Source organism: Strigops habroptila, chromosome 1, assembly GCF_004027225.2.
Source record: "Strigops habroptila isolate Jane chromosome 1, bStrHab1.2.pri, whole genome shotgun sequence".
Taxonomy (NCBI): domain Eukaryota; kingdom Metazoa; phylum Chordata; class Aves; order Psittaciformes; family Psittacidae; genus Strigops; species Strigops habroptila.
In genome coordinates this window covers 150074149-150087432 of record NC_044277.2, presented here as the reverse complement: position 1 = coordinate 150087432, position 13284 = coordinate 150074149, and the positions used below count along the sequence as shown (strand labels likewise).

Genomic DNA, 13284 nt, shown 5'->3' with positions numbered 1-13284 from the left:
AAACCTAGTTATCCAATTACATCAGTCAGTTGCTAATTGGACAGGAATTTATGTTCTGTCTAGCTAGCGCAGAGTTTAGTGCTACTTATCTGGCGTGGTGCAAGCCTTTCTACATGTTTGAAGCTGAAATAAATCTAATACAATTCACTCCAAAGGAAATTTCAATAGCTCTCCTCGGATGAATTTTGTCTTCTCAGGTGGCCTGTGTTGCTTCTTCCTGTGTCCAAATATACACTAAACTCTTAAATACCTAATTTTGTAAAAGTCTTTAAACCCCCAGTTGTTGTGAGTTCTTCATATAATGATTAAATCTCCTGCGAACTTGATATAGTGTCCACCACAGCATTTTGCTCATAGGTTTTCCACAGAGTGACGATTCCTGGTAATTCACAGGCTTTCATGCTTCTAGTAGTGATTTCAACCACAGAAAGCTCTCAGGACAGCAACACTGGAAACCGGGGGAAGATGGAAACCTTGAACTTGTGTATTTTTCTGCCACTTAGAGTACTCTCTACAGGGAATTTAGCTTCTTTCACAGCATTTTTAATCAAAAGTCACTGGAAACACATGAACACACCTTGCAAGGTAAGGGAGAATGAATTTCTTGCTCATGCATATGATGTGCAAGGGGCAGGTGTGGGGCTACAGTGAAATACAGTTAAGTCTTTTTCGGCTTCAGGCACAGGATGCCCAGAGAAGCTGTGGCTGCCCCATCCCTGGCAGTGTTCAAGGTCAGGTTGGACACAGGGGCTTGGAGCAACCTGCTCTAGTGGAAGGTGTACCTGCCCGTGGCAGGGGTTGGAACTGGAGGAGCTTTGAGTTCCCTTCCAACACAAACCATTCGAAGAGTCTACCAAAGCTTGAGCGCTGCAAACTAAACGGACCACTTCCCAGGCACTCCCCAGCGGCCGAGACGCCGTGCCGCACCCGGGGAGCACCCGCCAGCTAGCGTTGCCCGCTGTGGAACGGCCCCGCTCCGCCGTCCTCCTCTCTCGAGCGCCGCCGCCGCCCCGTGAGCGACCGTTACTGCCCGGCTCCCCTCAGCGCCAACCGCCACCGGCACCGCCCCCTCCCTGCGCCCGAGCGCGGCGCACCCTCCGCGAGAGCCCTGATCTCGCGAGAGCGCCCGCTGGATGGCGGTGGGGGATGAGTGAGTGAGGGGTGAGATCTCGCGAGAGCAGGCCTGGCTGCGGGCATGCGGCTGAGAGCGGCAGCGCTGCGCGCCATTGGCGGGACGCTGCTCACCTCCCCCCCCCCCAACCCCGCTCCGCCGCCGGCCCCGCGCATGCGCCGCGTGCCGCCGGGCCGTGTCCCCGGTGCGTGTGGATGCGTGTGTCAGCCGCGCGCCAACGCTCCCGGCCCGCCGGCGACCTCGGAACTGGGCAGGTGGGACCCGCTGCGCAGGGTAAGCGGGCGCGGAGCCAAGCGCAGGGCCGGGCGCCGCCACGGACGGCCCGACCGGAGCCGGCCCGGCACGGCCTGACCCCGCCGCCCCGGCCGGGGAGCGGGTGAGGGAGGAGGAGGAGGCGGCGGCCCCGCGGCCCGCGCCTGGTGTCCGCACTCCCGCGCAGCGCCGGCCGAGGCAGCCGCGGCCCGCGATGGAGTGAGGAGGCCGCCGCCAGCAGACACTTCCGCGTTGCGGGAGGCCGCGCCGGGCCCGCGGGAGGCTCCCGCCGCTCCGCAGCCGCGCCGGCCAGCGCCTGCCCCCCAGCCCCGGCGGCGGCCCCGACACAGGCCCGAGCGCGGACTGAGCCACCCTGCATGTGGCGGCGCGGCTCCATGTGAGGCGGCGCGGCCGGGCAGGCTGCGAGGCGGGCCGGGCCCCGGCGGCCGGCCGGGGAGCGAGGGAGCGAGTGAGGCCCCGGTGCCGGCCGGCGGGTGTCTCCGGGTGTCTGCGCGGCGCCGGGTCTCCATGGCGCCGGCAGCGCTCTGAGGGAGGCGGCGGCGGTGGCGGTGGATTCCCTAGGCCGCGTCCTCGTCCTCGGCCGTGAGTGAGCTCGATGCCGAGCACCTCGGACGCGGCGGCCGGCGGGAGCGGGGGAAGCCGGGGCTGGGGGACCGGCGGCGGCAGCAGCTCGGCGGTGGAGGCGGCAGTCGACAAGAAGCGGCTGCATCACCGGAGACGGAAGCGCTTCGCGGCCCAGCCGCAGCCTCCCCCCCCGCCGCCGGCCCCTCACCCGCTGCTCTTCCCGCTGCTGCAGCCGCCTCTCCTGCAGCCGCCGCTCCTGCAGCCGCCGCTGCCGCCGCAGTCCCTGCTCTTCCTGGCGGCCACCGGCGCCTCCTCCTGCTGCGGGGACGGGGGGGAGCGGAAGCGGCCGCGGGGCAAGCGGCGCTCGGGCTCCCGGCACAAGCGGCGGCGGGGCCGCGGAGGTGGTGGTGGCGGCGGCGGCGGCGCCGGGACCCAGGAGGCGGAGAAGCGGCGCGGTAGCGGGGGGCTGAGCACTCTGGTGGAGGAGTACGACGACGTGAGCTCCCAGTCCGAAGGGCTGGTGGGTGGCGGCGCGACCGGCGGCGGCGCGGGCAGCGGCGGGGGAAGCCCGGCCTCGTCCTCGGGCGGTGGCGGCGGGACCCAGCGGCAGAGGGTCGAGGCGGAGCGGAGCAGCCGGTCCCGCCGGGAGCACCGCAGCAGCAGCGGCCGCTCCAAGGAGCGGCACCGGGAGCACCGCCGGCGGGGGGAGGAGAAGGCGCAGCAGGAGGGGGCGTCGGCGGGCCGCGGGGGAACCGAGCCCTCCTCGTCCTCTTCTAAGTCCCGCAGCCGCCACAATCACACCGGGGGCCAGGACCGGGAGGGACTCAAGAGCAGCGGCGGCGGCAGCGACGGCCGCAGGAAGGGCTCTCTTGCTTCGCCCGGCAGCGGCAGGAAAGAGCGGGAGAGCAAAGCGCACCGGAGCCGGACTAAAGCGGCCAAAGAGCCGCCCTCGGCTTACAAGGACCCGCCGAAAGCTTACCGAGATGACAAGCCCGAGCCCAGGGCCTACCGGCGGCAGCGCTCGTCCCCCAGCCCCGGGCGGGATGACAGTCCCCCTCTGCACCGCTCCTCGCAGAGCCAGCGCAGCCGCAAGTCGCTCAGCCCGGTGGGCGGCCGCTCGCCTCTCAGCCCCTACAGCCGCCGCCGCTCCCCCAGCTACAGCCGGCACAGCTCCTACGAGCGCGGCGGGGATGTGTCGCCCAGCCCCTACAGCAGCTGGCGTCGGTCGCGGAGCCCCTACAGCCCCGTTATCCGGTGAGTCCGGGCCTGGCGGTGGGGAGGGAGGGAAGGAAGGAGCGGGACGGGGGTCGGTGGAGGAGGGGAGCCGTGGCTGGGGTTGGGCTGGAGGGCAGGCTGGAGAGGCTTGTGTCTGGCAACAAAAGCCTTCTCTCTTGCTGCCAGAAAGCTGGGGTGGGGGGAAGGGGAGTGGGGACATGTACAAAGATCTTCCTGTCCTGTCTCGGCAAGAAAGGGAGATGCGGGTGCCTGTACGTTTCTGCAGCTAGTTTCTCTCCGTGGGAGACCATCTAGAAGGAAAAAGGCTTTTTAAATGCTAAAGAGCATGAGGATATTTTCAGCTGAGAGTGATTGAATGAAGATGCTTCTCAGAGGTCAGGTTTTCTGAAGGACCTATTTTGATTTTTAAATCTTTGCTTACAAAGTATGGAGATTCTCAGGTACATCTTCATGTATCCTGTTTCCCAGTATAAAAGGAAGCATGTTAAATATGTTTGTGTTTGGTTTAATTCCCACTAATCTAAAGAGCAAACGAGCTGCCAGGCCATTTGCCTTACAAGTGTTTCATGGTGTTCTTAGAGGTCTATAGGAAGGCTTGGACTTTGTTTTGGTAGGAAAAAAAGCCAGTGTCAAGTTTTGTTAAATTGCCTTCTGCACTTTACACAACCTATGAAAACATATGTCAGCTCTTTTCCGAGTAAGGTTATGTACATGTGTATACTTGATGTGTGCTTGCAAGTCATTTTCTTACTTGTAGTGGGAACTTACAACGTAAAGGTCAGCATTGCTGTGACTTTTAAATGGAGAGGAAACAAGGGCTGTATCTCTAGTCAGATACAAACCGGGTTGTGGAATTAAAGCTTTTCAAAACATTTCAACTTGCAGCAAAACTACTGGGAGTTTAAAGCATTTGGTTAGTATGTACCTATAACCGAAAACTTGTATTTCCCATATTAGAATCTTAACTGTTGCCTCATTGTTTATAGGCTTTCTTAAATTCACATCTGGAGTTCAGCTTCAAATGTATCAAGGTGAATTGCCTGGCAAGTGTTTTGGTACAAAGGACATTACCTGGTGGATTGTCCGAGAACTGTTCTCTGGTGTTGCTAGCAAGCACTTTGCATTGGTTATCATTTGGGGTGTCCCACAGTGTATATAGTGAGGATGCTGAAGCCATTCCTATGTTTCACTTGCTGTTGGTAGTCTGCTGTCCTGGTGTGCATCGATTGCTGTTGAAAGAGCAAAGTAGCAAAACTGTGGCCTACTTTGTTCACAGGGATAGAACAAAGGTGCCTTTGGAAAAACAGTGATTGTTTTAAGGTATGCCTGTATGGAACAATTTTGTAAACAATAGGGTGTTTCAAGCAGAAAACACTGTGAGTGCACTGAAAACCAGCACGTTGTCGTCGTCGTTCTGTGAGAGCCTGCTCAAAGTGGTTAAGGAAACCCTTTCAAAATTACTTGAATAATAGAATAGCAGGACTATTATGTGCATGGTAAGACTTAAACACTCTGGGAGTCAGATTATTCTCTGTAGATGTTTATATCCTGGAATGAGAAAGCTAATAATGCCAAACAAAATTATGTACTCTAGGTTTGCACTTACAAATAGCCGTATTGGTCAGATTGACAGTATAGTTGGTTTAGGATCCTTTCGTATGTGCTGACTGATAGGGCCGTAGTAGGAGGTAAGGAGATGTTGTACAGGTGACAATTACAGAACAGAGTCCTGTAGGGGTGTTTTTTCTTGTTTTCTGTTGGTAGTGTGCCTGTGATTTGAAGCATGAGAGTTTAAATTTCCTTTCTTTGCGTCGTCTCTGTGGTAAGTGTGGAAATCTTCCCTGAGCTGCAGATCTGCTCCTAGGAGTTTGCTTTGTGACTTCGCGCCTTCCTTCCTCCAGTTAAACTGTAATTTGCATCCTGTCTTTAACTGCTTACAGATAAATTACTTTGTTAACAAATGCAGATTGTCACTGGAGAGGGATGGGAGTGAAAAGGAGAGGTTGCTATATATAGAAAGAAAGGTTGGCCTGTTCTATTGTGGCATTCATTGTAAAAACATAATTTTCACAGAAAATGAAAGAAACCAAAGGTGTGAAGATAAGCTCAGTTGTTTGCCTGGTGTGAAGAAATGCAAGCTATGCATTTTGTGTATTGCGGTGGGGAAATTAAGATGGGAAGTGTTTATATGATTGTTTTAGCCATTGAAAACTGTGTCTTAATGACTCTCTGGTACTGTGCTCAATACACTGAAATTCTGCTGTGCTGTTTTGATAATTGTATAGTGGCCTTACTTGGTAGAATATTATAGTTTCATGAATGCAATAGCTTCTTACGGCACCTGTCATCTTCATCAGTCGATTTAAAGACTGAATTCTGGGCTTGTATCCAGCTGTAATGGTGTCAAGACAGTAAGAACTTTGTACGCAACTGAGCATTCCAGGCTGCAAATCTTTTTGCTCTTTTCATGCTGCATCTCATGTATGTCTTCTGTAATGTTACATGAAATATCTATTTATTTTGCTATGTAGAAAATGAGAATGAAAGGGTTCTAGCATGCTTGGAAAGCTCGTGTGTCTAGGATGCTGATTTCACTTAGGTCCCTGAGCTGCTTAGGGAGAAACTTCTAGTAAACAGTTGAAGAGAAACAAGTGAAGTCAGCTTTGCTCATTTGAATCCCTGCTTTTCTGAAGCAGCAGCAACGGCGCAATTGCAGTGGGTTGAGAGTTTTGAATTGCAGTAGTGACTGACTGTGGTCTTTCAGTGATGATCAAAGACATTCGATATGCGTACCACACTTGGAAAATTCTCTTTGAATGGTAGACTAATTGTCTTTTCCATTATAATAGCAGTAAAGGTCTGTGTTTTGGGCAAACTGATTGTTTGAGCTGTTTCCACTTGTTGGACAAAACTTCTTTACTTGCCGCTGGTGGATTTCTGTTACTATATTTTGTTGTAGATAGTAACACAGCTGTTCTGAAGTAGTACATGCACATTTTTGAAATGGGAATTCTCCCATAATACCAAAAGTATGAAGTATTTATTTCTCTACTGATAAGCTGACTGGATTAAAAAAAATCACAAGAATAAAAAGTGTGTGTGGGGAGAAAACCCTATGGTTGACAAAATAAGCAGAGGCAGTAGGGCGATAGGAAGAGAAGAACTATTTTTCATAACTTCAGTCGGGTCATATGTTATGTGATCACACATTTAATTCAGTTAGATGAGTAGTCACATTATTCCAAATTTGGATACACCTACCCATCTGCCTAGATACAAGTAAGTAGGTGGGGCACTACTACCGTAGTACTACTGTGTATGTGCATGTTGCTTATAGGACAAATACAAGATTGCTTATTGGTACTATACAGCCATCTCATTCTCTAGCTGTAGGTGGTCTGTAGTAGTGAGGCTCTGAAAAAATATGGATCTGAAAAAATATGTGTGAAACCAACATAGGGAAAATGGTAAAATACATATTCAGCTAGTAAATGCCGACTTCATGGAGAAGACATGGTTTGATCCACTGATGTAAAAATACCTTTGAGTCCAGTAATTCTGCTACTTTTGGACTTAAAAAGAGTAAGAGAGATCTTCAAACAAGTTTTTCCCTGTGTTCGATGAAAATACGTGAAGCCCTCTAATCTTGTTCATTAAAATTGTATTTCACAGAAATTAAAATGGGAGGCTGTTGGTTTTCACTGTTTGGAATATCTAATTTTTCCAGTGAGTATTGAGGCTCTTACTCTAGTACATATTCTGAATTTATGAAGATTGGTTTTGTTACTTGGCAGTGGACTTTGCCTTTTGCCCAACCAGGTTGATGTACCTTTCCTTTTCCTTGTTGCACTGCTTCTTTCCTTACTGGGGGAAGGGAATTAATTTAAAAAAATAATATTTTTTTAATGTGTTTAGAACAGCATTTGAGCTGAATCTTTGCTGGTTGATTTCTTTGTAGGTAGTGTTCTCATCTTAAAATACAGAGTTATAAAGTAGATCGAAGAACCGCATCAAATTCATGTTCAGAATTTCTCAGTATCCTGTGCTGAATGTATTGGAGACCCTTTTAAAGATTCATGTTTTGAAGCAGTAAGGAAAGTTACATAGTCCTCATGCACAAAGCAGCTGAGTAGGTTGTTTGCAGAGCTGCTTAGAATATAACCTTGAACTAGGGGCTAGAGAAAATAAATAAAATTAATAATTTGTCAAGTGAGCACTGTTACGGCTTAAAGGAATTAATTATATGTTTGCCTGGTAGCACAACATAGAAAAGCTATACTATATGAACTACAATGTTTTGTCAAGGTGGTTTATGTTGCTGACTGATTATAAATGTCTTGGAAGATCTGCAGTGAGGCCAATTGATTAAATTTAGGTCTCCCTTTTTAAATACACTGTGTCATTACCGCACAGGGGAAGATGGCATTGCTTAGTAGTGCAGCGTAGTTGATGAAAGAGCTGGGCTACGGTGGGTATTTAAATTCCTTCTGTGTGTTTCTTGTTTTTTGACTCTTAATCTCATGAATCCCTTTGTCCTATATTTTGTCTAAAAGTTACTGACAGAATCAGTTCCCTTGTTCAACTCCATAGACTCTGATATATCCTGAGTATAATGCTGTCTGCACTTAGGTAACGCATAGCTGGCTACTAGCACGTTGGATTTAGCTCACTCTTAAAGCAGTTAAGAAGAAAAGAGGTTTTTAAGTTTACAAACATGAGAAGATAACACATGACTGTTTTTATTTGCCAACAAAATTCAATGCTTTTTTTTTTTTATGTTAAAATGAAGGGAGGATTGGAATGGGAAAGAAAGAAGCACCCAGAAAAGCAGCAGGGCAAGAAAAGCCACGTAAGCAGAGTGAGACCCGTATTCCTGGGCACCTGGCATGTGTAACACTGTTACTTCTCTTTCCTCTGTTTTCAGATATCAAGATAGTAAAATACAGCACCCTTAAGCATTAAGTTGTTATTTGGAATTCTTTCATTCTATGCTTAGGAATGTAGTGTTTTGTTTTGTTAAATTAATTAATCTTCATTAATAAATCTACTGTTTGGTAATTGGTAAGTGCAATAGAATGTTGCCTTGTGAGAAGGAGGAATATTCTAACAGTCTTGAAATTTATAACCAATAGCACTACTTAAGTAGTTTTTTGTACAGTGGGTACATTGCATTAATTAAGCAGAGAAAGAATGAATACTGGATTGTTTTATGAAATCTAGGGTGCTAGGCAAAAAACATTAAAAACCTTTAGTTATTATTTCTTAAAGGGTGGAAAAAAACCCACAATCTTTTTGTTGTTCTGAAAAATGGAGGAAAGCAGTGCTGAGTTCTGATTTCAGGGTGACTTCCTTACTAATGCTTTCTTCTTCTTACCAGTTTTCTTGAAATCTGCCTCTTCTCCTACATGCTTTGTAGATACTGTCTTGAACTCCTTCCCTCCCTCCCTCCCCAATTTATTTTGTAACTACACATAATATTATGTAATTACTTCAGTTTCTCTTTGCAGGTAATCTAGTTGTGCTCCTAGTCTCCTTTGTTGCTGTCTCCGGGGAAGAAAAAAAGGAGCTTTAGAACTTCTTAGCTCTAATGCAGACTAGTCCTACTGATATGGTTTTTAGGAAAATCAATTCTTTCTTTTTTCTTTCTTTTTTCCCCTCCATACATAAAACCATACTGAAATCTGTATATGGTTCAGAAGTGATATTGTGAATGTCATGAAATCTGTAAGTTATCCTCTCTGTAGGAATATAGACCTGTATGAATTGAGTTCAAGTGCCCTATACTCAGCACTGGTGAGGCTGCACCTCAAATCTTGTGTCAGTTCTGGGCCCCCCACTACAAGAGAGACATTGAGGTGCTGGAGTGCGGCCAGAGAGAGGCAGCAGAGCTGGTGCAGGGCCTGGAGCACAAGTGTGATGAGGAACGGCTGAGGGACCTTGGGGGGGTTTAGTCTGGAGAAGAGAAGGCTCAGGGGGGACCTTATCGCTCTCTCCAACTGCCTGACAGGAGGATGGAACCAGGAGGGGCTGGTCTCTGCTCCCAACGAACAAGTGACAGGACAAGAGGAAACGGCCTCAAGCTCCACCGGGGGGGTTTAGCCTGGATATTAGGAACAATGTCTTCCCTGAAAGGGTGCTCAGGCATTGGAACCGGCTGCCCAGGGCAGTGGTGGAGTCCCTGGACGTGTTCACACACTGTGTAGACGAGGCCCTCAGTGACATGGTTTAGTTGTGGACTTGACAGTGCTGGGGGAATAGTTGGACTTAATGATCTTCAAGGTCTTTTTCAACCTAGTTGATTCTGTGCTTGTAGAAGACTGTTAGTGGCTAAGTGTGGCAAAGGTTCTGCCTCATTTACAGGTACTTTTGGGTGCAAATAGAAGCATTGGAGGAAACTTACCTGAAGCAGTGGTTTCTCAGTAGTCTCTCATGTGTGTTACCAGAAGATGCTGGTGCTTTTGACTTGGGAGATTGGGATGTGCGCCTTAGGTGTAGTACGCTTCCTCATCTCTCTAGGCTTGAGGGAAAAAAAGTTTGGATTGTTTTAGATTTGTTTGCTGTTGGCAATGCAGTTCTGTGCAGTTGTAGCCACTGTTCTTTCATTCCTGTTTACCGTGTTAAAAACAAACTGTTATCTAAAGACAAAATAGGTGGTGACAGATGTCAGATAAGGTGTTTCATATATGTATGTATGAGGCATGCAAACATGTTTAATAGAAATCTGTTGGAAGATTTAGAGAGTACTGTGTATTTCAGATGTCTATCCTGGTGTTTTTTTCAGGGCCCCACTAAAATGTCAGTGTCCTGTTAAAATGGCAGACACTGGCTATTGTGTGAGCCCGTATCTGTGCTGCTGCGACTTCATCTTTTATGTCAAATGAGTGTTAGCTCTGAACAGAGTGAATTGGTTGGTTTTATTACCTATAAGGCAATATTTCTCCAATCTTGAATTCTGTATATGCTTCTGTGGGAAAGCTTGTAAATGTCCACAGTTTTGGTTTTGTGCCATTTTTATAGATGGAAACTTGTACATAAGTTTTGTCCAGTCTGGAAGGTTCTCTTGAGACTTTTGAACTACTGTTGATGAAAGAAAGTGATAGTTAAATATTTGAAAAGGTTGTTATACTTATGAAAACAGCAGATTTTCTCATTATTACTGCAATAACTTGCACTTTGACAAAGCTGCCTTTTACTTAAGATTCAGTATTTGTCTCTTGAAAGTGTTAATGTTTCTGCTGTAACTCTTGGGTCTAGTTCAGTGGACAAGGTACAGCAAGAGATTCTTGCAAAGGTCTTTTAAGATGCCAAAGGAAGTTCTAGTTTATTATTAGCACAGACATGCACTATGTAATGCAACATAAATTTCTTTGCTGACATAAAATTAAATAATGAAAAACTTCTGGAAAAAATAAACCAGTGCAGAGATTATACCCAGTCAACGTATTTTGTAACTAGGCCACTATCATTTTGATCTGCTGTTAAGGGCTGTATATACTGGAACTGAAACTTAAATATTTGTGTGTATGTGTATTTGCTGTCTCCCACACAGATGCAATTCTGACATGAGAAGGTTATACTGTTGTAATTTGGGGTTTGAAACCTGGGATGGAGAATGGTTGAGGTTTTTTGTTGTTGAGCTTGCATAAACGCATGTTCACATCCCAGGCTCTCCTGATTGATGCTGGTAAAATAAAAACATCAATCCACTGTCAATGCTTGACTTCCTTACATGTTTGTTTTTGAAAAGAATATAAAGATTTAGGTTATTTTTGCCCCAGCTTTTCAAAAGTGCCTCTTCCTCACCACGTTATGATAGTTGATCAGGTGAGCATTAGTAGTCATTAATTTGAACAGATTTTCTCATTTCATTCTTAGTAGTGATATAAATAAACCTGTTTTGCTTTTGAACCAAAGTGGAACAGAAACAGCCTTAAGATGTATGGTGTCTCAGCAACTGCAGTGTTTTAAGCTGCTACTTCTCTTTTCAACTGCATGTGTTATTAGGTCCGCATTTGTTTGTGACATAGATTGCTTACTTTATATATGACACCTTTCAAGACAACCAACTCGCCCCACAAAACCCAAACCAACCAGTAATTGTACTTATGAAAGAAATATATCTGATTTTGAGACCATTAGGGCATGTCTTAAGTTTAGTGCAGGTTGCAGTGAGGTCCTTTGGGATGGAGGTTGTGTTCTACAGGTAACTAGAGTGACTGTTTAAAATAGCTGATCTGGGAACAAGATGTGCAAGCAAATGTGTTCCAAGGCAGGTCAGCAACATCCTCAGAAATGATGTGCCATTTATAGAAGTCAGTTTAGGACTGATGGGGCTTATTAGCTTGTGCTTGATGCTGGAGAAATATAATTATACTGCTTGTACAGCTGGTGTGAATCTGTAGCAGTATATCTCTGCCTGAGATAATAATTCCTCTCAGAAGGTGAGATAACAGTGTGAGGAGAGCTCTGGCCCAGCAATTGAAGTGTATGTATTGTCTGGATAGTCTCAGCCCCCCTTTTTCTTCCTACTACCCCATCTTAACTGTGTATTATGGAGCTTTCTACTTTTTTGCTTTTACTCTAGTTTGGCCAAGCCTCTGAAAACATTCTGTGCTATTTAGTACTTAGATTTCCAAAGTCATAATGAGAAAAGTAACTTCGGTCCTTTCCAACCCCAACCATTCTATGGTCCATGATGGAGCAGAAGTGAGTTTTCAAGGGAGTTTTTCTGACCAATATCATGTTTTTATTTGTTTTTTAATGGACAAGGACATTGATATCTCTCTACTGAAGTGAACCAAAACCTGGAATTTGTGTTGAAAATTCAGAGAGCACCTTTATGAAAGTATAAAAGCCTTCTATTATTTTTATTATTATGATTATTGTTCTTGTTCTTATTATTGCCATCTGTCATTGTTACCCTGCTGTGCCAGAAAACTCTTTAAAACCTCCTTCCTGGCATAGAATTGAACTGTGTTATTTTCAGAGTTGTCCTCAGTGGGGGGTTGAGATGTATTTTCATTTTTATCTTTCCAGGGTCTTTAGCCATTGGGGTGAATTTCAATTTTACCTATAGAATTTTGAAGCTTGGGCAGTAGTATACAACGTGCATTCCTACACGTTGTTTTCAGTCACTTCTACATCATCTTGGTTTATCTCAATGACTTTTTGTGTTGCTTTAGAAAGAAGATTGAAAAGAGTTCTGTTGATAATGCAGTGAAAAAGTGTGAATTTGAAAATCAGTAAATATTGCACACAATAGAAATGTTGTACTACATTAAATATTTCTTCGGTTGAAGCCTTGAAATGTCATTTCTTGTGTTGACAATTAAAACTGAATTAATTTAATTGCTGGTAAAATTAAATTTGACAATGGGGTGTGTAGTCCTGACCATGACTGTAGTTAGCTGCTGCTTTTTGTTTGGTTGGTTTCATTTTGGCAGACTCCATATACAGGTGCTCTCTTTTGAATTCTGAAATTCTTCTGTCTCCATGAAGTCTTATTTTTGCTATTGCTTGATACTTTTTTCACTGTCCAGCTGATGAATATACTTTTTTTAATCCTGATTATACTTTCTCCTCTCCTTCAAGTGATGTACTCAAGCAAAATAGATTTCCATCAAACTTTAATCAAGAAAATACTTGTAAATCTGGTGAATATCCTTGCTATTCTTAGTATGGTAAAATGGATTAAATCCCTCACATTTCATTTATTTCATAACATTTCTGTGTGGTAGCAGTGAATTAGGCTACTGTGCTTGTTCCATGCCCTTCACCTCATTATCCTTTTTAATGAAGAACTCACTCAAAACTTCTACAAGGCAAATTAGGATATATCTTTGAAAAATAATTCATATTAAATGGTATTTTCTACGGTAAAAGTTTGCTTTTCTAACTGTTCAGGTTCCTCACAACCACCCTCATTCTGGGTTGTTTTCCTGCGGTGATTTTGTAGATGGCTTAGATATTTTTTAAGTAAGTTTGTTTGTTTGTTTTTTAAGGAGTACAGTTAAATTTCCAAAAAAGGAAAGCTCAGATTTATTGCTGTCTTTCAGTTGGTTACATTGCAGGCTTTAGCA

At 45.8% G+C, this 13284-nt stretch overlaps 1 protein-coding gene across 4 annotated transcripts in view; it reads left to right on the top strand.

The window, feature by feature from the left end:
• The first annotated feature begins 1274 nt into the window (after nucleotides 1–1274).
• Nucleotides 1275–13284, top strand: part of CDK13 (cyclin dependent kinase 13) — a 50323-nt gene continuing 38313 nt past the window's right edge. For all 4 annotated transcript variants that reach the window (XM_030510746.1, XM_030510732.1, XM_030510739.1 and 1 more), the window contains exon 1: nucleotides 1275–3223. In XM_030510746.1, coding sequence (XP_030366606.1) covers nucleotides 2001–3223 — 1223 coding nt within the window. In that variant the 5' untranslated portion in view covers nucleotides 1275–2000. The remainder of the gene's footprint in view (nucleotides 3224–13284) is intronic.